This window comes from Plodia interpunctella, chromosome 18, assembly GCF_027563975.2.
Source record: "Plodia interpunctella isolate USDA-ARS_2022_Savannah chromosome 18, ilPloInte3.2, whole genome shotgun sequence".
Lineage (NCBI taxonomy): Eukaryota > Metazoa > Arthropoda > Insecta > Lepidoptera > Pyralidae > Plodia > Plodia interpunctella.
In genome coordinates this window covers 5,738,321-5,764,515 of record NC_071311.1, presented here as the reverse complement: position 1 = coordinate 5,764,515, position 26,195 = coordinate 5,738,321, and the positions used below count along the sequence as shown (strand labels likewise).

The 26,195-nt window shown below is 34.9% G+C and overlaps 2 protein-coding genes across 6 annotated transcripts in view; both read right to left on the bottom strand.

Moving 5' to 3' along the window:
* Nucleotides 1-26,195, bottom strand: part of Dg (Dystroglycan) — a 76,521-nt gene that overhangs the window by 49,518 nt on the left and 808 nt on the right. For 3 of the 5 annotated variants that reach the window (XM_053758201.2, XM_064436531.1, XM_053758206.2), the window contains exon 2: nt 14,422-14,467. The exons of the other annotated variants lie outside the window; for them this stretch is intronic. The gene's annotated coding sequence lies outside the window, so the exon portion shown is untranslated. The remainder of the gene's footprint in view (nt 1-14,421; nt 14,468-26,195) is intronic. 5 annotated transcript variants of the gene reach the window in all.
* LOC128677405 (uncharacterized) lies at nt 908-5,147 on the bottom strand. The gene is made up of 2 exons (XM_053758209.1): nt 3,308-5,147; nt 908-1,553 (listed from the first exon to the last, which is right to left on the bottom strand). The coding sequence occupies exon 1, from the start codon at nt 5,067-5,069 to the stop codon at nt 3,546-3,548; it is 1,524 nt and encodes a 507-aa protein (XP_053614184.1). The 5' UTR covers nt 5,070-5,147; the 3' UTR covers nt 908-1,553; nt 3,308-3,545.

Genomic DNA, 26,195 nt, shown 5'->3' with positions numbered 1-26,195 from the left:
GTACATCTTCTAAAACACCACATCTTTCACAGTTAGGAGTATCTGATTTTTTCATCATAAATTTAAACTTATTACATAAATAATGACCAGAACGAAGTCTAAATGCTACTTTAATTAAATTTCTACTAAGTTTTACATTACTAAACCAAGGCACTTGAGGAGGTTGACTCTGTAGCGTTTTATACCAAATTCCTTTCTCCAATGATCTACGGTTAAAATATTCTTTCCATAAATTGTAGGTAATATTTTTGAATTTAGAAAACTTTTCTACATAATCCGGTGAAATAGTAGTGCTAGAACCACTGGTCCTTGCTTCTTTTGCTAATGAGTCAACCTTCTCATTGCCCACCAAACCTATATGAGATGGAACCCATTGCAATCTTAACTCAACATCGGTTTGAACTACTTCATACAAAAGTGCCAAAATATCGTAGGCTATCGATATACCTCTGCTATTTCCAGAGGCGCATCGAGCCAGGTGTTGAAGCGCACTTTTGCTATCAGTGAAGATGACACATCTTTGTATACCCAGCCCTCTTATGTACGATACTGCCTTTAAAATTGCAATGAGTTCAACGGACATTATAGACAGACAGGGATCGACCTTAAAACCTTCAGAGAAATTGGTGGTGCAGTCGTAAAAAGCCGCACCTGCCCCTTCATCACTTTTCGACCCGTCAGTGAACAACATGTGCCATCCACAATATTTCTCTTGGATTTCATTCATTATTTCAAACTTGAGGACACTCGCGTCGTAAGACGCTTTTGCCTGTTTGACGGCTTTTAAATTAATCTCAATCTTGTACTCTATGCTTGAGACCCAAATATTCAAAGTAAACATTTCCAGAGGAGCAGATGAATGGATAATCTCATGTTTGGTTTTTTCATAACATTCTACTAGCAGTGGTTTCTTTTTTTTCTTCCAGTATTTAAATTGACACAGAGTACTTAACTTATCAAGAAGGTTTACACTTTCGTTTTCTGAAATTGATTGAAATTTCAAACAATGTTTGTATGTCAACTGAACTCTTCTTATATACAGGGGAGGTATACTTAATTCACTCTCCATCACATGTATGGGCGTGCTCTTAAGGAAACCTCCTATGATTCTTAAAGCCTGATTTTGAACCTTGTCTAATTTTTTTAAATGTGTTTGAGCACTATTTCCAAACAAGCCACTTCCATAGTCCAGTCTGCTTCTAATAAGTGATAAATATAATTTTCGCATATGATTAGGATGTACTCCCCAAGATGACCCTGTTAGTACTTTTAAAATGTTCAAAAATTTTAAACATTTTTCGCTTACTTCATTGATATGCTTGCTCCACAGTAGTTTTTTGTCCAACCATAGTCCCAAATATTTTATACACTCGCTGGAAGATAATGTCACCGAATTTATTTTAACATTGGGTACCAGCTGCCTACGACCTCTACTGAATACACATAGTTTTGTCTTACTTGAAGATAGCTCCAATCCCAAATCATTTAAAAGAGATACGGTTACATCCAAAGCGGCTTGAATTTCATCCTCACAACAACTGAAATCCTTATGACTGAAATACAATACAAAATCATCTGCATACTGACCAACAATAACATTTTGTATTTGCTGACAAATTTTATAAGTGGCCAAATTAAATAAAAGAGGAGACAAAGGGTCACCTTGCGCTAAGCCTCTATTAGTCCATCTGGTAACCATTTTATCCTTATTTTCATTTGGCACCGACAGGTGTCTCTCGGTAAGAAACGACCACAGATAATTACAAATATTAGCCCCAATATTAAGTTCATCAAGCAAATTAATAAGCTTTCCTATTAATATATTATTGTAGGCATTTTCTACATCAAGGAAACAAGCTAGTGTTGGTTGACTTTTAGCAAATCCTATTTGAATATAAGTGACAAGTCGTGAAAGGCAGTCTAAACAAGAATGTCCACGTCTGAATCCTACTGTATTTACGGATAGTATCGATTTTTTCTCACTGAACCATTCGAGTCTTCTTGAAATCATGGCGTGGAAAATCTTACAGATACATGAAATCAAAGATATTGGTCTTAACTTTGGATTTTCTGTCACTACACTACCTTGTTTGGGGATAGGAATTATATTAATATCCCGCCATTGACGGGGTACATGACCAGTACAGAAAATGTCATTAAAAATATTCAATAAAAACAACTTCGCATTATCAGGCATGTGAAAAATCATGGAATATGTTATTCCATCGTCGCCGGGAGCTGTATCTTTTCTTTTCAAGCAGTTTTTAAACTCACTCAACGTAAATTTAGAGTCTAACTGTGTATTATTACTCGTAATAGTAGGTTTACTTAAATATTCTCTATTAGCTACGAAATCAGGTGTAAGAGAGCATAATAACTTCTCCTTATTTTCGTCAGATATATTTGATCTTTGGTTTTGATATCCCTTAATCCAACGCATTTGCCTCCACATTTCCTGAGGAGACGTTTGCCCATCTAAATTGTCACAGAATTTCTGGTAACATCTGAACTTAGCATTTTGAATACACTTTCTGCTTTCAATTATTTTATTTTCCAATAGTGAAAGATTCGAAGGAGTAGGATTACGCCGAAATTCTTTTAGCGCTAATCTACGTTGGGCAATAACTTTAGAGAGATCAGAGTTCCAGTAGTCCCTTGGCTTAAATTTAGACTTGGGATCTGTACATACCTTCTTAAAGGGAATATGCTTATTGACGGATTCGTTGACCTTCTCAAGAAAATAATCATATTTTTCTTGAATATTTTCGAAATTGAGGTGAGGTATACAGAAAGTATCTTTTAAATGGTCCCTATAAGCCTCCCAGTTAGCACTCTTGTAATTCCTACTTTTAACAAAATGAATATGATCCTGATAACTCAAAGAAGCTTTTACAACAATATGATCACTACCTAGATTTTCGTTGCTTACTTGCCATGTATTATTAAGTGCAATGTCTGAAGAAATAAATGTTATGTCGGGTGACGATTTTTGGAGGATCCCGTTGACGAGTTTAATCCTTGTTGGACTTCCATCATTTACAGATATAAACCCGTTCTCTAGTGATGAGTCCAGAAGTTGATTTCCCCTTGTATCAGTCTTATATGACCAATTAGTATGATGGCCGTTAAAGTCCCCAGCGATTATAGTTTTCTTTGAATACAAAGAGAATATACTATCCCAATCGGAAGGGCCAGTAGCGACAGTTTGCGGGCAGTAGATAGAAAACACATTTTCCAAAGAACTACAGTTAAGAATTTTGATATGCAAAATTTCTATGTCCGAGTTAGTTAAGTTCAAAGGACATACCTGTACTGAAATCGATTTGTGAACTATGATGGCAACTCCTCCATAGGTATCAGGCCGATCCCTTCTGTAAATATTATATCCGTGGATCTTCAAACAGGCTTCAGGCTCTAACCATGTTTCACTCAAAATGGCTATGTGTATTTTTTCTTGTTGCAATAATGTTTCAAAACTTGCCAATTTGGGTCTGAGGCTTTGTGCATTCCACTGTAATATATTAATAGTAAAATTTTTAATAGGTCTATCCATTAAAAAGTTTAAAAATTTTGCCTAACATCTCTCCATCGGTAAACATATCCTTTAAAACAACTTTACATTGTTCAACAATCAACTGAAGCAACAAAAAAATTTTTTCTCCCACCGAAACATTAGACAATAATATATCTTTAAAACGTTCAAAAATTATTCTAAACTTTGATCTTCTTTCTTGCTGAGTTGCTCGTTGTGATTCCTGTTTTTTATTATTACCCATTTCGACTTCCTCGAATTCCATAGAACATTTTTCCGTGTTGCAAAGATTTCCCTTCGTTTCTTCCTTTTTTTTATTCTTTTTGTCGTTTTTCTTCTTATTATATGAGGCAGGAGTTTCTTCACTATCTAGTCGCGTTTGCTGGACCATTGTTTTAGCCCCTACAACATTGCTATAAGTATTTTGAGAAGTACCGGAAATTGGGACAGAGGCAGGCTGTGAGGCGCTGGTGTCCATACCAGTTGCTTGTGCAGGGGTCGGTTCCATTTCCCAGTTTATGATCTCAGACTCCGACTCTTCTTTCTCCGCCATCTCTTCTTTATAAATAAGTAATGCCTTTCTATACGTGGTATTATTCTTACTCATAATAGAGCGAATCAATTTCTCTTTTTGGTAAATGGGGCATATTTTGTCTAGGGCCAAGTGGGAACCTTTACAATTGGCACATGAAAATTCTTTAATTTCACAATTTTCATGGTTCTCTCCACATTTAGGGCAAACAATTTTCTTCGTGGGACAGAACTTGACTACATGTCCAAATTTCCAGCACCCGGAACATTGAGTTACAGGGAATATATAGGTATCAACCTTGAATCTACATCCATATGCTGTTATATATGGGGGTAAAATGGTTCCTTTAAAACATAGTCTTATTGTTTCACTCGGTACCCATTTTCCATCTGCGTCAATGCGATTTAAACGTTTAATTGAGACAACTTCTGCTGAAGATTCTACAACATCCACTAAATCTTTTTCTGTCATATCTAAATCAACATTTTTCACAATACCATAACAAAAACTGGTTTCCGTAGTCATCTGACATCTACATCCCATATTAAGTATTTTTTGACAACCTAACAGTTTTTCTGCCGTCTCTTCGTCTTCTACTTGAATGAGAACCTTATAGGGGCTTTTATATTTTATTCTCAAAATATTTGAAATATTCTCACCTCTCAGCAACTTTGCCATAGCCATTTGCTTAGGTAAAATCTCCAAAGAAGTAATACATACTTCATATCTTTCAATATATTGCGATTCTCCTCTTGATGGTTCAACTTGGCCCTTGTGGGAGTTACTCCTCAGTAAACGCTTCGCTGCCCTCTTTCTGCGGGTAACAGTTTGGAAACCTTCCTCACTATTACTTTCATCTTCCCTAGTCTTCCTTTTCTCAGTATTCCTGAAGTTTGAGTCATCCCATTCTATCTCTTCAACAACATCACTTTCCTGCCTGCTCGTTTTTTCTTGAACTTCCAAACTTCTATTCAATTGTATGTCGCCGTCACTATTATTTTCCATAGCTGAAGGTAGTTTTATATTACGCCACAAAAACGATAACAGACCCGATGTACGTGCACACTCAACGCAGCGCTGAGCGCAACTGAAAATACATTTTTAAAATGAAACCTTTAGAAGTCTAAAAGGAAATTGGATGAAAGCTACTAATAAATCTTTAAGAAGCGATGATGCAGCTCTAACTGATGCAAAGATTGTAGCAGGTCAACGTCTTTAGCCAGAAATAGTAATGCCGCCCCTGGCCTATGTCTTTCGACGACTGCCGCTTAGTAATTCGTTCCGACATCTCATTAATATGTCAACGAGGTTATCGGTACAATATCTTGACTCCCTCTGCTGCTGTTTACATTACATAATTTTTCATAATTTAAGTTACTAGCTAGCTTACAGTATAGGTCGTCGACCGCGCGAGGGCGACCTATTTTTATAAATTAAATGGGCACTAACAATCGACTCGTCAACCCATTTGCCGCCACAATATCAGTCCACATTCCTTTCAAACTACGTTCGTTTGTAAAGTGCAGTTTAATAATGGGTTTAATTTCTAGTCAAGATGTGTTATCAAAGGATAGCGCTCTTGCTTTTTATTTATATTTAATATTAAATTCATTACATAGGTGCTCCTTTACGAAATAAATTACTATGTGAAAATAACCAAGTTTGTTATAAAACCAGACCAGATATAAAAATTTTATTAAAAATAAAATAAAATGTAGATTGCATTGAGAATTAATTCATTATCAAAGAAAAGTGATGGTAAAAGTAAAAGTAAGAAGAAAAATTGTGAGCAATGGAATCGCTAAAATTGCAAATTACTTGGGCCAATTGCAATGACGTGAGTCATGAGATATTAAGATTAATTGTGCCACTTTATACAAAATGAGCAACAACATTGCACACTTTGAGGTTGCGTACAGGTCACAAATGTTACATGAGTTTTGAGGATATTTTTATAATTTCTATAGTAGGCATTTTTATATTGTTTCGATAGCTTGGGAAAGGATACAGATTCCCAATTGGGTCTTGGACTTTTATCGTCAATCGATTTCCCAGGCGGGCTAGGCGCTGCTCTTGGGAAACCAATTCCACTTAGCGCAGTAGAGCGAAGTATTTTACAAATTTTGTACAATGTATTTATAAAGTTATAATTTCACCTAAATTGATTTAAGTTTCAATTTTATAAATTAATCCTGAACTTTAAAAATCATTATAGAAGACAAACGAAAATAAAGAATAGGATTTACTATGCAAAGTTCCAACAATATTTTCCCAAATGAAAATTTCACCATTATCATCAGACATGATGACTGCATAAAAATAAAGTAGAGAAAAGATATGGATTATATTAAGATATAGATTGTATGTGCATAGTACGTACTTATATCCCTTTACAAGGTAGAATCGAATTTAGCTTAGGGATTCCGTAAAAGATTGACCATTTTCAACCTTTTAACTCAACCGTAACTTATCTTTTACTAGACGTTTATTTTTCCTCTATTCTATTTTTTTTGTCGTAGAAGTACTCAGCATACCTACATATGATTGCGCAATTTTGATAGACTCGGTCAGATTTGAATACTGTAATGTATCAGATTCATTACAGTATTATTTCCAATGAGTTTATCTATCGCAAGACCACGAATAACGAATTTGGGATTTTAGTTAACTTACAGATCACACTTTATTATAAGTTAACGAATTGTCATTGCAGATAGCATGCACTCACGTAACTAGCAAAAGTAATGAAACAAGGCCTACAGGGACTACCTGGAATTCGTATTCGAGCCATGACCCATATTTGCGAGATGAGTGTCGAGGCGAGGTGTCCTTCGTCCATAATCAAGAGTGCTCTAATTTCTACACTGTGTAAACTGAGCAATAAATTAGCCTTATCTAGACAGTTTGACTATGTATGTAGTGCCGATTCATCACTGTCACACACAGGGCGTTTGCACGCATTAGCAAAAGTGAATGGCTCCGATACAATTATAATGGTCCAACGATTAGCGTTTAATTGGTAGCTCGATTAAAATATTGCAGTTCAGTGTCTCCGAATACTATATCTTCCAGTTATTTATCATTACCACCGGTCGTGTGTGGCGATGTTTGCTTGTGTCTTCACAATTTTTCACACTAGCTGATAAATCAACAAGTTATGACATATTTACAACTACAAGTATGAGGATAACGTTTAAAAACAAAAAGAAGTTTAAACATATTGAAATAATTTCTATAAATGCTACATAATTATAACAAATAGGAGTAGGTGATTTTCAATACAGATAATTCTTAACAAAAGCGTGCTGGTTGACGAATATCAAACAAAACAAACGCAATTGACTGTTCAGACAGCGGATTGACGGGATTTCCTTGGAGACAGCTCCTCTGCCAAATCTTGCTTAGATTCACAATGATTTTTTGGGTGAGAAAAAACAATAAAGGCGTGTCTCTCTGTATGTTACTAAACAATAGGATATTCTGCTCAGTAAAAGCTGTCAATGTACGAAAACATCGATTTCTTGGTGATGATAATAAGGGTTTAAATCTTTGAAAAAATTTGTGAGATCAAGTAAAATCTGGTATGGAGCTAAAAGTAAGAAGAAGAATCAGTAGTAATTGATAATAAGTACGCATGCTTTTTGGTGCGTTTGAAATTGTTGCAAGGACGTTTACAATTTCGTGATTTTCAAGGCTGTTTATAAATAATCTTACAGTTACATATTCATGAACAAACACCGCGAAGTGACTGAAATTAAGCACACTCTCAAAGTTTACAGTTCTGTGAAAACGGAATTAAAATCGAAATTGCTGGATTGTTTATTAACTCTGTTTAAAACTCTCTTGCAATCGCAATAACTTCAGCTTTACGTTCGAGTGAGCACAAAATTACGATTGTTTTATTAGTATGGAATCACGCCGTATGGCGTGAACTCTGGATGTAACATGAGAGAGGGCCATATGTTTGTGGTACCGTGTAGCTGTGTTACAATTTTGTGTTTCATTTATTGTGGTCACACGATAAATCATAGCACGTTTTGAAAATACGAACTAATTACAATTTGTCGTCATTCCTATATTCCTCCACACTTTTATCATAAAGAACATACAAAAATCCTATATTTTAAAAGAGTCAAATTTTGTAACGTGTAACGTGTAATGAAGCTACCTTTATTTATTTTGTACTAGCTGCGTCCCCAGGCTTTGCTCCCGTGGGGATTTCGGGATAAAAAGTACCTACCCTACCCAAATTTCATCACAATCGATCTAGTAGATAATGCGTGAAGAGGAAATAAACAAACAAACTTACTTTCGCATTTATAATATTAGTTGGGACTTTAATTTGTTGATAGGTCTTAGGGTCTCATACTGCGCCTTTTGTTTTCATTACTTCGAATAAAACGGTTCCTTCCGCTGCAGGCCATATGTAAGAGAGGGCACGATGTGTGGGAAATTGTCACGTGACTTCAAAGTTAATCTCGCAACTCGGCCGACCACGTCCCTGCCATCACAACCGGTTATTGTATGCAAATTATGTCGGTACCATAGTTACAGTATTTCATTTGTCATACAATAAATATAACAATAAAAAGTTTAATAATTATAATATCACAGTATCAACTGTGACCGGTGACCGAATGTCAAGTTACCCTGCGTGGATCTTTATACCGCAGTAATAGGTGCAAATTCACAATAAATTTGGATAGGTTGATGTGCTGTTGACTACACATATTAAAATGGCGTAGTAACAATATTATGGTTTAGTATAATGTAATATGGGCACGAAATTTACTAAAAATGCCGCAAATATGAAATGCCAGATTGCCCTGGCAGACAATAGGCTAGCGTGCTTTCTGATCCGGGCGCGATCGACCCAAATACCAAGCACGCTATCCATTATATTCGGAAGGAGTATTTGCATCGGACTTCAGATTGACATAAAGCACGCAGATGATGACTCAAAAACTTCACGGACTTTCATGCGGTTCACCAATAGATAATGTGATTCCTGAGGAAGATTTAGGAGTATAGTTTAATATGTTTTTACCCGAGCAAAGCCGGGACGGGCCGCTCTATTAGTACTATATTCTCCTAGTCTACCCAACTATAATAAAAAGCAGCTGCTTGGGAAGTTAAATCAAATTCATCAGAACGCGTAGCTTATGTCTATGATCATCCATCAAATTGATCCAAGTAGGTCGAACTGACGCTAATTCCAATTGCTAAAGCTAATTAGTATAAACCGTAACGTATTCGTTTACGATGCACGTTAAGGCCAGCTTCAAGTAAGCTTAGAACCACAGCTTAGTATAGGAATGAAATGTATCAGCTTCAATCTCCCACACATCCTAATACATATTCTATCCTTCTTGATTCTGATCTTCGGTAAACAAAATTATTGTATGTTGTTATTATAATTCGATCAATGTGTTTATCTCAGTAACTTGCTTCAAGTCTTCGTTGGACACCTCGCTGATTTAGTTTCTTTCTCTCTGATTTGCAACGTAATCATAAGTGCTACAATTAAAATTTGAAAGTAATATTTAGAAATTATACTAAAATAAATATTTTACTACATTAAAAAATATTCTGAAGAGATAAAAATATTCAAAACGGAACAATAAAATTAGCACATTCAGTCAAATGTCTAGAAGACGTTGCCTCCTATTTATTAACTATTGCTAATAGCTTCTAAGCTGTACTAAACGTAGCATGGCAAGACAAGTCAACGACCTATGAAGTGCGATCAATTGATGAAGCGATGTTATGATACTGTTCAGCCATGCTCTTTCATTGAATTAATTGGCGCAGTACTTTTTCGTTGTCAGACATACAATGTTGTAGTTTTCAGTAGTAATTTTTCTGTTTCGTCTCGGAATATACCCGGCATTTGTTTTTTGTGAATTTTATTCGGCTTCATGTTTATTTCCAATTTCAACAGATTTCTTTTAGCAACATTGCTACCGTGTTTTTTATGAAATCAAAGGAGATTGCCGTTAGGGATAATTATTATTTCTCATATTTTCTTCCATCTTTGCAGCTTTTCATTCCTTACATACTTATACGTACTCATACCCTTTTCAATAACCATCTAGGTAATATATATATTTTGGTCAGTCCTTGCAGATAGTTTCTCTTATTATCCTTGAGATAACTGTACCAACTTCGAAGATTCTCAATGCATCGCTGAGCGCACAGAGCACACCAGTGAAACGTCCAAGGAGCCGAAAATATACCGTGAATCACATAGCGGATTGGTTTGGAAATAACTGCAAGTACTGGTAAACGCATTGTTAAGTTTAAAATAGACGTTAGTCATCGATTAAGTCATTTCAGGTTCTCACAGGAAGACGATGCAACGTGCATACATTAATAATGTCGTATCAGCACTAAAATGCAAAGAATAATAATTGAATTGGTTCTTAATAAAAATGAAGAAAAGTGGCTTCAATTTTTTTATCGATTAACTAAAACCCGTTTTTGATTTAGCAGCAGCGGCCAAGATGAAATCTATAAACCCTGATCCCATTATCGCCAAAAAAACAAAATGCATGTATGTGTTCTCATACCAAAATACATCGTTTTAGTACATATAATAGTTTGAGTTAGACCGCTGACGTTTGAGAAATGATTGATGAAAACCGAGATGAGATTTCTATAAAACACATCTCAGTAAAAACACAGTACCTACAAAGTTGTACAAATGGTTTAAAACAATCATAAAGTTCAACAGGAATAAGTCTAGACCAGCGGAACGGGATTCCATATTTGGCGCCTTTGCCATAGATGGAAAGCTTACTAACGAGCTGGGTAAAGACCTAACCCTATAAAAGAACTTCAGCTATCTCTCTCTTTCCCACGATATATCGCTAAGGTCCGTCAACGGTTTCGCACGCTCTTCATATATTAGTGATGAGACGTAAAGTTTACCCGGGTAAAAGATACAATATAATCATTATTATATTGTATCTTTTACCCGATACAATATAGATACAATATAGAAGATACAATATAGTCATGGTACTAACATTTCTATGGATTTACTGGTGATCCGAAATAAACGAATTTTATTTTTTATTTATTTATTATTACGAGAGTGCATTTGGGGTAACGAATTTCACTTCACGTTGATGCTGCTCAAGGTACTAGAAAAAAGTAGATAGTAATAGTAGTAGGTAAGTATAAAGAGAAACTATACAATTACCAGATGGAACGACCAAAGCTTACACGCTAACTAAGTGACCTTAAGTAATGAGAGCAGGTTTGAGTAATGAAGACAATATAACTTTGATAACGATATTCACAGACATTTAACTTAGTAGGCGAGCACTTACCAAACTTTAGTCAGTGTAAACAAATATTGTCCTACATAACATGAGAAATAGCGATAAGGTAGCAGACAGTAGATAAGCATGGTTGTATCAAGATTAAAATCTTAAGTTTAGTAACTAATCATAAAATTAGTATCAATAAAATTAGCATGAGATTATGTTTATGTCCTTTCAGCGAAGAATAAGGCAAATCAAGACATTATTTATTTTTTCGGGTAATCGCTAAATGTTATTTACAATTTTTTGTAACAACCTATATCCGCGAAATGAGACACTTTTTCTATTTCCTCAATATGCCAATTTTGCACAAGCTAATTTAGGATATCACTGGATTGATAGAAGAGGAAATATGTTACAGTATGCTGTAGTACATCTGTCAATTCAAAGTAACCGAATAAACGAAGGGAAATCACTATTTTCTACGAACGTGGTTGACTTGACATTGATAGCGAGCCGGCTCCCGATAAGGCAACGGTGCGTGCCATTCTGCTATAAATAAATAAGACAATCTACAGCCTGCTTTTAATTGCGATGCCGCGGTATTTAAGGCTGTCGACCAGCGGCGGTGGCATCTAAGTATCTACGTACTTTTTGCCTTTGTTTTACAGGTACTTACTGTATTTGACTTGTAGAATTCACAATGTTGATATTGGCAGATAATTACACACTTGGAAAAATCTTAACCTTAAATTAAGTATTTTAGTTTTCTTTGGACGCTTTCATAATTACAATTTATATTAGAGCGAGCTGATATGTATGAAAATTCATAATAGTGAAATTGATTGACGTTTGCGGATAGCAAAAGCAAGCGATACGGGCATCCTGTCTACGGCCGGATGCCGTCGAATGCTCTGCGACTCGGACGCACGTATAGCACAAGAAACTGCTTCACGCCGTATCCGTATTGTATTTATTTATACCCGGGGCCGTGATTCACACAACTCGAGTTGAAGAGACGATCGCGGTATCTGGAATTACAAATTTGAAAGTATTGGTTACCAAAAAAAGCGGATTATAAACTGCAATATTTCTAACATGTAAATAACTTCATACGACAATAAAAATCGTAACTAAGTGAAAATGTTACGAAACGGCAAAGTCCATTATCCGCCTCCTGCAAAAATGTAGGGGCATTTAGGAAATTCGCTTTTCGCGGTCCATTAGACACTTAAATGTAATCTCAAGTTTGCCCTGCGTATAGATCTACAGTACCATAGATTTGGCAAGTTTTCTTTAAACTTCTAGCCAAGTCGTGAAATTTTAAGTAGGATGTTTCTTCATCTGAATGTATATTATACTTAATTCTGATGAATTAGGATTGAGTTATAAATATAATAAAGGTAGGTATGATGTAGAAGACAACTCCGATATCATAACACTTTACTCCTTGTAAAGTAAATATAAATGTTTTATATGTGAAGTGTGAGATGAATAAGTACTTAGCATAAGAACAAAGGCTGTCTTACATGAATACACATTGGCTGGAGATTTTAGCGGCATTTCGCTAAAGCGGGTAATGCAGAACTGCGAATCTTTCCAAGGCCACATTAGGGATCATAAAACGTTAATGAACATTTCAGAGAACTGAAATCGTGTGATGTTTTGCAGGGCTATTGCCATTATGATATTGCTAAGTACTATCTGTATTACTTAGTTCATTTCTACCATACATTGCTATGTTACTGTCTGGAAACTGATCATAATTTCAGGTGGATTTCTTATGTTGTTGTTTGTGATAATAATAACAATTTATTTTCAGACCAGGTATATGCAGTTAAAGACGATACAGTACGCGATAGCTACCCCATTTGTATTAATGCTATTACCTCGGCACGACCAATATACCTATTACATTCTCGTCGTTCGAAAGCGAAGGCAATAAATATTTTAATAAACGAGAAAGAAAAAGCTAATACTGACCATTTTTCTATGCGGTTCACCCAGTTGTGGGTTGTGCTCTAATTTTTTCACCAATTATTTGCTTTTAAGTTTTCATGCCTTCAAATGGATTGTTTGTTGCATATTTATTACTCATTGTTCATATAGTTGGATCAAAACATCTACATTTACATGTCAAACAACTGCATGTTTGCGGGCATGGGAAAGCAATCTATGGACCTGATGCAGCTCATCTTGCCTTGATTAAAAAACATTGGTTTGACAGAATAGTTTACTTAACGCAGACTGTTGCATTACTTTAACTTTGTGCATCACCAGTAAAATATACAATAAAACTTTTCGAAAACCTTAAGACAGTAAAATAATAAATGGAATAGGACCAATATTTGTGATGTTTTCTAAATTTAGATCATAGAAAATAAAAATCCAAGTACCTACGCATTTATCTTTATTAGATTTTAAGACATTTTTTTTATAACAGCATTTGCAGATACTTGACGGTTCATTTTTATTATACAACTTTCATAACATATTTATTACAGACTCAAAGAAAAAGGAAAGAGAAGTTTCGCGAAAATTTCGAGCATTAAATCAGGGTAATTACCATATAAAACTTGCTTTCATGTGCTTTGTTATGAAAAAAACATGCAAATAATAATTATATTTTCACGTAATCTTGTACTGTTTAACATACGAGTACATTACATCCTTAACCCTGACGGGGTAGATAGAGCCACGAGTTGCCAATGGCCACGTTACATACATACATCAACTTAACAAATGTTTGATTTATTTGTAGTTGCGAGCAAACAGGCTTAAATTTACTGAAAGTTGAAAGAAAAACATCACACTATATTATAAATGAATGCTAATAAGGTTGGATTGTTTGTTACTCTTTACTGGACGAATTTTGATGAAATTTGGTAGATACATAAACAAAATTTATAAGTTTATTTGCATCAACTGAGACACATACAAAAACGGTGATATATAATCATGGGAATAATCTGGAATATCATAGTAAAGCTAATGCCGATAGTTCCACAGGCGCAAAGCCCGATAAAGAACGATATGATGTAAAAATATTAATATTATTATATCGGCTTTCCGTACAGTTAGTTACTTACCTTAGTATAAGTCGTTATTGCATCTGATCTTTTAAATATAATTGACCTAAAACAAACGACAAACACTTATTACTGAACAGTGTCATTGCAATATCACCATAAAGAAAACAAAACTGATTCCTCGACGTTTGTTACACTGAAACTAATAACTACACTCAATAGGAAATAGATATTACGGTCCTACAACACCACAATTATAAATGTTAGCACCACGTCCCGGCCGTACCGTTGTTCGAGCCATTTTAATCAAACAAACCCAGGGAATTTCATTACAGGCCTTTGTAAAGTAATCGTCAACATTTATTACTCTTTCAGAGTTCTCTTGTTTACACAGTGGTGGATAAAATCACTGAGGAAAATGTTGCTAATCAGCGATACTAATTAAAGGGACAAATCACTTTCCCGAAAATCCCTTACCTAATACGGTTATTACGGTATATTATGTGCCGGGAAAACCTTTAGTTCACACGATTCAATCCACGCGCGTGAACATGGCTCCCGATTAAATTTATATATCGAATAGGTCCGATTCTGCAATGTTGATAAATTCAATTACGAAGCGCATTTCATAGAATTTCCTAAGTTAATTTTCTAGAGTTTCTATATGTAGATGAAATTACCCATTGCTAGAAAAGGTCGCATTTATATTACAAGAAAAAGATTTGCGAATGTCTGATTTCAAAGAGGCGCAGTACAAAAGCCTCTTGCGAAAATGTTTTCCTCCACTTTTCTTGTATCAAGTCGAGTGCTAGGCGAGGTGTGAAGTGTTCGCTAGAGTTATGATTATAAATGAGGCAGAGGGTTGACGTAAAGAAAGCAAGATGCTTTAGGATGCTCAGAAAATTGAGACGCGCTTGGCCTAGAAACTGCTAGAATAATCCAGGGTATTACTGTGAGATCCGTTGAATATTTGAGCCGGGATGCGTGACTAGAATTGCGGATCGCAATAGCATTTAGTACAAAGGAGTTTATTAAAGAGAAGAAGAGAATAATATCTTTAATCTTCATTAAAGATATTATTTGAAATAATGTAAATTTTAAGTTCGCTCTAATTACAGATGTAATTCTGATCTCCATTAAGGATAAGAGGCCGGAGATCATAATTGCGCCCTTCATTAGTCGAGAGCGCTGCGAAATTAGATTTTATTTTTGACAGAATACCTGAACGCCGAGTACGGTCAACAACACACCCAAAATTATTGCAAAAACGCCATCATAATCGCCATATAGAGGTCCATAAAGATCAATTTGACGTGTAGTTGACTGTGCTATTTAGAGCATATTTCTCTAAGTGAAGAAATTTACACGGATGGTAATTGTTTTTTTATCAATATACCCGGTGTGACATGTTCAATGATGGATGAGCCTCGCTCGATACTCATAATGAAGACGAAGCGCTATTTAAATTCGAGTCTGTTTCAACAACTATATAGTGTGCTTGCAGGAAGATAGCTTCAGGGATCAAGACTTATTTTTTGACCACTTAGCATTTTGTCACATTCCTAATCATGACGAATACGGTTTTGTGGTCATTCACTATTATTTTGTTGAATAAACAATGTCAATAATATTTGAATTTACGGGGACACAAATGAACAACAGGATATAAATATAAAATATTACTATATTATATTATACAAAGAAAATAAATATTTTTTATAAATAGTATTCAGATATCAGAATCAATGATTCATCGATCGAATTTCCATTTTGCCTTCATGCCTACAGCAGAATAATATATTGCAAAAATATATTTTGAGCAAGTTCGCATGTCGATTGGAGCAAGTTCGCATGTCGACTAATCAAGAAAGTTCCTGACGGGCCAATATAGTTCAGCGGTTAAACTCCTGCCAACAAACTGAGGTGACCGCCTGGCACGCCAGCTCCTAAACGTACGAGTTATATAGGTAAAACTAGGCACAATTTTCACAGAAAATATAAACGATGTAATGACACTTTTCTAGTCGTATTCCTTATGACTGAGGGTCGTGGTCATTACATGGAATGAATCACACGTAACAACTTTCTTGGCATTATTAATGAAGTGGTTTGCCATTGCCTTCTCCATTTCACACACAAGTTAATATAATCAACAAGTGTGCAAGTTTCCTCACGATGTTTTTCCTTCACCGGAAGCAAGTGGTGGTCGATGAAAACTACTATACATGGGTCAGATTGGTATACAAACTCATGTGGCACGAGTAGGATTCGAACCTGGGACCTTTCGATCCACAGGCGGTGGTCTTAGCCATTACACCACCACCGCTTGTAATGACACAATCTGACCCTATTTCAGACCACGGTTTGATAGAACTTTTATAGAATTATCAAAACTTAATGTGGCTATTGCCAAACTGAATATTCTGGATACATAGACACAGAAAGAGACAGTAGGGAGGACAAGGAGCATTAAAAGGTTAATTGGGAAAAGATGCGAGGTAGATTAGATGAGACTGGCAAGAAGTGGAGATGCGATATTAAAGTTGTTCTGACTCGTTACAAAAATTCAAAAAGTGGAAACTATAATGTGTGCAGCAATCAATCCAGACTTGACTCATGCGCAAACAATACGTGGTGGTCTCACCACACTTGTTTATTTATAGCTTTAATACCTCTACGCAACGCCAAACTTCGAGTTGTATGCTTCGTGCTGATGCAACTCAATGATATAATTGGTGGATATATGGCATTAAAGATTTCTCCAGATGTTGGCAGTATCGGTAATCAGTATATATATATAATACAACAGTAGAAAAAAAATCCAGTACATTGAATAAATTTACATAAAAATAAAATTAGGCGATAGAGTCACAGCAATAGAGTAAGAATTTGAAAAAAAAATGTCTGTTTGTACACGCTAATCTTCGGAAGTACTGGACGGATTTGAATAGAACTTTTTTTGTTATATAGCTATTAAGCCTGGGCAACATATAGGGTATAAATTATTTTGAAAACTGGAACACCTGACGGATGGTGGTTACAAAGAGGGTACAGCTAAACTATAGGAAATATTGTAATGACGCCTTAACAAAAGTTATTCAGCCTATTCATTGATGAGCGTTTTCTGTTGAGATATAAAAATCGAAGATCTGGAACACCTGATGTAGACCCATGATAGTGCAGCTAAACTATAGGGAATTAGAAATGACGACTTACCAAAAATTGTTCAGTCTGATGAGCATTTTCTGTTGAGATATAAAAATAAAGATTTGGAACACCTGAGGTAGACCTATGATGGTACAGCTAAACTATAGGGAATATAGAAATGACGACTTAACGAAAATTGTTCAGTCTGATGAGAATTTTCTGCAGAGGTATAAAAATCGAAGATCTGGAATACCTGATGTAAACCTATGATGATACAGCTAAACTATAGGGAATATAGAAATGACGACTTAACGAAAATTGTTCAGTCTGATGAGAATTTTCTGCAGAGGTATAAAAATCGAAGATCTGGAATACCTGATGTAAACCTATGATGGTACAGTTAAACTATAGGAAACAGAAATGACGCTCTAATAAAAGTTGTTCAGTCTGATAAGCATTTTCTGTTGAGATATAAAAATCGAAAATCTGGAACACCTGAAGAAGAGCCATAATAGTTCAGCTAAACTATAGAAAGTATACTTTTTCAGTCTGATTAGCATGGTTTGTATCGTTACATTTGTCTATAGAATTAAATTTCTCTAATAATCTTGACTCCAATCTAATCTTGAAAAATTGTTCGGCTACGCGAACGAAGTTGCAGGCATCAGCTAGTGTTATATAATTTTTAATGTTCAGGAACACAGGATAAAATTCACACGCAAACAAATGAAGTACACAAAGTATGTCTTATTAAAAAGGCAAATCCTATGATTAAAAATACACAACAAAAGTTTTTCTCACTTCAAAATCAAATTACAGAATTTTTCTGCAAGGTTTACTTTTGTAGCCTGTTTATGTATCTTACAACCCAACGTATCTCATAGCATAAATGAGACATAGTATTCTCATAAGTTTAGTAATTGCGTGCATTACATTAGAAAGTTGAAACCTCCCTACTGGGCAAGAAATAAACTATCTACCCACTTCATATTTATTATTATTATGAAAGTCTCATTATAACAGAAAACGTCCTACAGAATAATATTAATAACTTTCTTCATTCATTTCTATGTCATAAAATTCAAGAAACGGTTGATATTACAATAATTATTCCATTAATGATAAGATCCATCGTCATTTCGTCATAAAACGTACAAATTTATTACAAAATATACTAGAGTTATATTTCTAAGAATAGCGATTCTTAGACCTTTTTTTAAGATCCCTTTGGAACGTTAACCATTTGACGGAGCCCTAAATTGAAACTATGTTTACATTTATGGTAATGTAGAAAATGTCGAAATGACAGCATTACATTAATTCCATTGGCCTATTCAAGTTTGACCTGACGAAAGATGAGCTGTGGATTGAATTGTTTTATTAGTCGAAAATCCGCAGTGTAATTGGCATCTCCCAACACCAGCCCTGAGTCTGTTCAGAGATTTCCAAACTGTCCAGGACAGGGGAGATCACCATGCGATGGGATATTCTCAGTCGATGAAAGATTAAGGAATAACATTTAACAGAGATATAAAAAGAGAGGAAGATCTTATCTTTAAATAATAACTAAATTGTTGAAGAAAAGCTCCATCTTTCAGTAACAAACATCATGCCAGTGGAAGTTTGACAAGCTGAAATGGATACATTTATTAATTAACAAGACATGTGTGGGATATAATCCTGTAATTAATGACAATGAATCCCCAACATATGTTAGTCAACTGTGAAATCATCGTTGTGAAAAACGATTTTGTGGGGATGAACTGTCAAAAGAATGGATTATTCCTTTATAGTGTCATAAAAACTTGTATGAAGTGGTGTACTAGTTTATATATCGTTCATGATTTTAAATATGTCATTTCAATTGAAACTAAACCAACGAGAGGAGACGTAGATTGTTCATTAGTTAAGTCATGTGGCATAGATGAACGATTTGAGAAAATCTGGCACTCATATGATTTCTTTTGTGTTAACACAAAAGAAATCATATTTCGATCAACATGTGGCATTATATACACAGTCTGTGTTACAATATACTTCCACTTACCTCTGTATTCCAATAGCTGATAAGAACATGGGATGCCGGGGAGTAGACGCGAAACGTCTTATCGGTGAATTAGGTTATTCGGTAGCTGTTGTCTATGGTTGGTAGGAATGGTGACTATTTGTGACCTCCACAACCGGTAGTACCTGGTGCAAAGAATGGCTATCCCAATTTTAAATATTAGATACCATTGCACCAGATACCTTACGGGATAATGTATAAATCTTATGTGATTGCGAAATATGTAACAATTTTATATGACTTTTGTTATATGTAATAATGGAAATGAATATAATAATTTATTTATAATTTCTACAGAGTTTAGCTCTAAGGTTGGGTTTATATTATCTTCAGCCAGCTGCCAACTTTTCGATCTTCTAGTCATGAATCGGGTTTTGCATAAAAACTGCACGAAATTTACATAACATTAATTGTAATTAATTTAGGTTCTACGTAGATTTTAACAATTTCAGATGTGTGAAAATTGTGAAGACCGATTAGACAATATTTTCTCCTAACTAAGGAAATCGATCAAAATATACTTTTGAAACATGAATTAATTGAACTTGAATCGAAAAAAATGGGTAGTCATTTTGGTGGTATTGTGGTACAAAATGATACAGTTCAGGTAGGTATTGTGAACTAAGTGTAACTAAATAAAACAAAAAGTTTTAAAATTAGATATTATTCTCAGATTTTAGCAAAACTATAGGTAAACCTGTTATTTGAATGTTAGAGAATCAGTTCGTATCGAGATATCCATCATTACAAATATCTTTCTCCCATTTAATAATAATAAAATATGCACATTAATATGGACTGCATCCCGACCAACTCGTATTGATTTCCCGCATACGCATTCTACGCGTTTTATTAAAGTGACCCCCTTTGTAAACGGGTTAAGCTTCTATGAAATAGTCGTTGATGTTAGACGGACATAGTAAAATTAGAAATATATGAGCGTTCCTGTGTCAATTATGTAAACATATCAGTTTTCGAAATCGATAACATGTTACAAGCAGATAATATAGATGTTTTGATACGTAGTGAACCCTACTGATAGATGATAGCTAAAACATCGAAATTATGTAGCTAATCAAAAATTCAAATAAAAAATGATGGATGTAAGAGGGAGAACAATAAAGATAAATTGATTCTGTCAAAAAAACGAGAAGGGTGAATCAGATGAGATGATGCATGATAGTGAAGGCTGAAAGAGACAGGTGTTCGTGTTCATCGCAAATGTTGGTAAGGTGGAAGCACCTTTTGCAATGCGGAATTTTTCCGACACTGGATTGTAGTCCTTAAATGAAAAATAAGAAATAAATCGGATATGGATACGGTCTCGACAGCGTGTAAATATTTTTCATTTGTGGGAACGGGTCTTAGGTATAATCAAAATTGTAAAGATATGTCTATGATCTCCGATAAATCTTTGTACCACATGTACTTTTACTTTGATACAAGATAATGCGGAAATGTGTTGGCTGGAAATCAGGTAGGCGTGGGCGGGTGACGCAGTGGGCACAACTGGTCATAGAACATACGACTTAGTATAGAAACAGTTGAAGAAACCTTTTGCAATTTGTTGAGCTTTCCTCGACATAAGATTTGCATGTTAAATGCAATGTTAAAAAGTTCATGATGAAAATCGATAATGTAAGTCAATTTTCCAAAGTTTCCAAAGTTAAGATCTAATAATTTCAAAAAATCCAATACAGGTTAACAGAAAATAGACTATAAATATGAATTTATAATTTAATTTCATCATCATTAAAAAAGGGCTGCTAGAAGGGAGCATATAGTTCTATCTCTCCTAACTTTTTTAAAATCTAGCTAAATCAATAGCCACCCCTTTTTGTTTCCCGACTAGTATCCCTCGCCAGTTGTTGCCGTTCCATTTCGAAGGCCAAAAACAGTTCTTCGGACCATCTCATCTTCGGCTAGCCTTGCGATCATTCGCCATCAGTTGGGTGACCCATGTAGTCGCTCTTTCGGCGCATCTTTCCGCAGTCATACTTACATTACATATCACTTCAAAATTGTAGAAGTTCTGTATCTACATATATTACTCTATGACAGTCGCAAGCGCACAGCTTATCCAGGCCCTTACAGAGGTCGTTGCACTCGATGTCACTAAGAAGATAACTTAATGTGAGAAAATACACATTCCTCGAACAGTTATGATAATATTTAGTCTTGTATCCTAATGAATACATTATTGAAGTTTGTTTGTAAACTTTTTGACACTGATACTCCGCGGAGAAAGTTCTGACCGAAATGGTCCGAGATTAGGGTGTAATATTTATTATTATTAGGAATCAGAATATCAAATGAGTAAGAGGAAGGGGCGTTGATGATTTTCTATTGAATATTTAAAGATGAAATTTTTGAGATCAAAATAAATAAACTGACAGTATCATTTGTGCACAAGGTTGATTCCTTAATATCATCAAGTGTATTCTGGAATATCATTGAAATGAAAAGGTATGGAAGCAATCATAAACGATATTGTGGATAAGTGTGTAACTATGAAGAAGAATACGAACAATTATTGATACCAATAAGTTAAAAAAAAATTAAGTAAGCAAACTTTAAAGAGCTTAAGACTTATATTACTTATAGAGGTTCTAACTCCGAGGTTGTTAAATGTTTTTACAATTTTACTGTAACTTTACCATGTTAATGTCAAAAAGCCAACTTAACCTCCGAATTATAACTAATTAAACATATTATAACGCACAAGATGCCAAACACAGAAGACATTCAGAGCCATCTTGCATGTGTCTACATCAAGCATGGTACTTTGTGGCACGAGCTAAAAGCAAGATAAACAACTTAGCACTTTGACAAAAAGAGCGTGCTTATTCTGCTATTCAAACTTCTTTTGCTTTTATTTTCATCTTATTTTCATGAAAAACCCAATGACCATTCCGATCAGGTATAAATACCACGAATAATGTCTGTCGTCACAAAATTAGGATTAAACTACTTGAGATCCCTACGAAACGATAAGCCAGCATACTGTTTAAATATTATGTACACATTTAAAATATTTAGTCTGACTCAAACTGTACACCTGTCTACTTCTGTTACTTTACTCATCAGTATAAACGTCTAATCAGAAAAGTAGACCATAATATCTTCTTTTCTGATTGGTCTAATATCGTTGTCCCTTTGATCATCTACCCTAATAAAACAATCGTCACATCTCTATTCATAATGTGCGTGATCAATGACTTGTATAACAATAAAAGACATTTGGAGCGTCCAACCACCCATAAAGTAGCCAATCCGTTAACCAATTGTCCATAGAGTACAACAACAGATGTTGATGCAACTGCGATGGCCCTAATTCGGAATGGATCGGCGCGGGCACATCTATGGCCTGAATTAAATCACTTTAATGGTCACCACGACCACAGGCGTAGGGTTACCATGTTGTGTTGGAAAATTTAACTTTTCCACCTGTACAAAACTAAAACTTTTTTAAAATCTGCAGTGCTGTTATGATAATTCCATCATTGTGTTTAGTAGTATGCATTAACCGTAAATTTACCGTTATACCGTTTACTTTACGTAAAAGTAACAAACTCCATCCACTCAAACATTCTCACTTTTCATGTGAGTGACATTTTCCATTTCCGATGCGAACGTATTAAATATCTATATTTAATACGTGAATGAATCAAAATTCGTTACCTAGATATTATATGTCTGTATGAACGCGACAAACTCAAAAGCTATCGGATGGATTTTCACCAATATATAGTGTGATTTTTAGGTATAGATAAATAATTTATTTAGGTTTTACCCGAACGCAGCCAGGACGGGCCGCTAGAATGCGGTTGCATTGCATGTGGAGTTATAACAGTTACATTAGAGACACGAAATAGTACGAAGTTTTTTTAAATGTGTTTACGTTCGATCAAAAATGGTTGAAGTGTCTGCACTTAGTATTTGTTATTATCCAATATAATGCAGTGATGCAAAACCAATACAATTTCTTTAAATTATAGCGAACGTGAATGACAAATAAATCGGAAAATTCTCGATCGAATTGCGGTGTGTTGGTCCTACACGCGTCCTACATAATGATGATAAAATATCAATGAGTAGGTAGTATGGATACAGGATCGAATGATCGTTTCAACTGGAGCGTTTTTATTGATCACACTTACAATCACTAGCGAAAGATATTCGTAGGTAAGCATGGAATCAAGAACGTGAAATAGCTTCGGAAGGATTTACTAATCGCAGTAATTCCGAGGTCTATCGAGGATATCACGTTCTTCATCTCCATACGTTGAATATGCATGGAATGTATCATTTCTTAATGTGATACATATATGATAAATATTTTAGGTGGATGATTTAACCTCAGATTTTTCTTGATTTTAACTTTGACGGCAGGTTTTAATTTTACTACGATCTAGGACAAATTTAATGTTTCATTGTTGGCATGCATACTTTGTCAGCTGTGAACGGGTGGTCCGTTTATTTTATTGATATACTGGCACATCGAGTTCAATGCATTTTGTTCAGTGCACTGTTAGTTTCCAAGAAGTTTTGATTACGAATTGGAACTGCAAATAAACGCTTGTTTTCTTAGCAGGCGCTAAGAAGTCAGGGTGTTACGTCAACGTTTGGTCTAAGGTCCAAGGCTAATGAAACAAGAGACAAGCGAATATTCTATTAACGACAGTAGTCACAGTTTGGCGAAAAATACAAAACAAATGATTCTTTTTTTATTTTGCTGCTTTGACTGCTAACTACTTATCCAATCAATATGACGTTAGATTACATGGATATATCTCTATCTCTTTTAGGCAATCACACTGTTTCCCATTTATAATAGAATACATGAATGAAACATTCACTTAGTACGTTATCATTATATCAGGAGCTTGATAGCCGCTCTTCACCAACTATCCGTCAATATTGCAGTAACACGTCATAGCTGGCGCCAGTTTGACCTCGGCTCAGGGCGACTGCACAGGCAGTCTTTGTGGCCGTATGTGGGTTAGTTTGTTTAGTTTTAGTCTGAATGCAACTCATTCGCAGCTTGCAAAAATACTGTCATCATCATCGAGATTTTATGTGGGTAATATATTTCGATGGCTGTGATAAATGACGATTCTACATGAATAGTTCTAATATGTAATGTATCTAATGTAGTTCATTACAATAATTTGTAGAAAAATATCGCATTGCGGACAGGACCTTAGACCGTAGACCTACTTTCTAGTATTTTTCATTTTGTAAATGTGTTTTTTTCTGAATAAAATGATCATTCATTAATGACTGGTCAATGTACGAATACGTCATGTCTCATCTTTCGTGGCGCGTATTATAGATACACGGGCGCCCGGACTCGGGCCGCGCCTCCATCCGCTACCAACCTCTAGACAAAAAAACAACCGCTACAGAGTGCAAAAAACGGGTGACCTAATAACTATTTATCAATAAAAACTTTTACTTATTCAAAATTGGAATTATGTGTAAAAGTCTGTCGTTTTCATTCTAAACCCTTGGACCGTTTGACCTTAAATTCGACCAAATATATTTTTTTGTTTTGTAAATTGTTGAAACTGTCTCTAATAGAAAACTATCTTACTAAGTACTATACTTAAGTCACTATACTTAAGTCACCGTGTGTGATAAAGAAATACTTATTACCAATCATATAAACCCATAAACTGCAATGGTATAATTATTAATAAATTTTCTCTTTGTGGCCTTTGGATGGGTTGATAAGACTGCTTTCTCTCTCGCTACAACTGACCACCAGAAGCATTAGCCTTGTTTGATGCACATTAATTTCTTCTTAATTAGCGTCTTTTGATGTATTTTATAATAATGGATGGATGTGAACACAAGATGGATCATATTTTTTTGTCACCACCTAGTGAAACCAAGTGAATGCACTATTTATCAATATTGATCAAATTAAAGATAAATTATTATTTTATGCCCGACAGATCTACATGACAGAGCTATTACTTAGGCACTCAATTTAACATATCACAGAGTGATGTTAGCTGCAACTAAATGGGTAGTAGGTAGTTAAAACTATTATATAGGTGGCAAACTTGAGTTATTTTGTGGATGAGCTAGCAATAAAATATAATTTTAATGTACACAACACCCTTTTTATTTCATTTACCTACTTGACATGCACTCCAATAAACAACCAATACTTAGCTTCAGAAAAATTTTGGTTGTACCTACATAAAGTTAGATAAAGAAAAATGTAAGATTTAGGTTCAGATTTTTACCTTTTGTAAATAATTCAACACTACATATTCACTTTACCACCATGACTAGTTTATAAACTAATAGCTGTCCTGGCTTTGCTTGGGTAAAACCATAACAAATCATACATAAATCTTTCTCAGGAATCACACTATCTACTATTTAATAAAACCAAATGAAAACCTGTTGGATAGTTTAAAAGATCTAAGCATAAATAGGGACAGACAGAAAATGGAAAGCGACTTTGTTTTATACTATGTAATGAAGTAGGTCTAGGTTGAAACTATTTTTATTGGATTTATTCATGTATATTAGTAAGTTAGTACTTACTCATAACAAGGTTAGTACCTAATTATAGAAATTACATTATAAGAGATTATGTAGACCA

Coding starts and splice junctions, on each gene's coding strand:
- LOC128677405 (XM_053758209.1), bottom strand. CDS start 5,069: ATGGAAAATAATAGTGACGGCGACATACAATTGAATAGAAGTTTGGAA.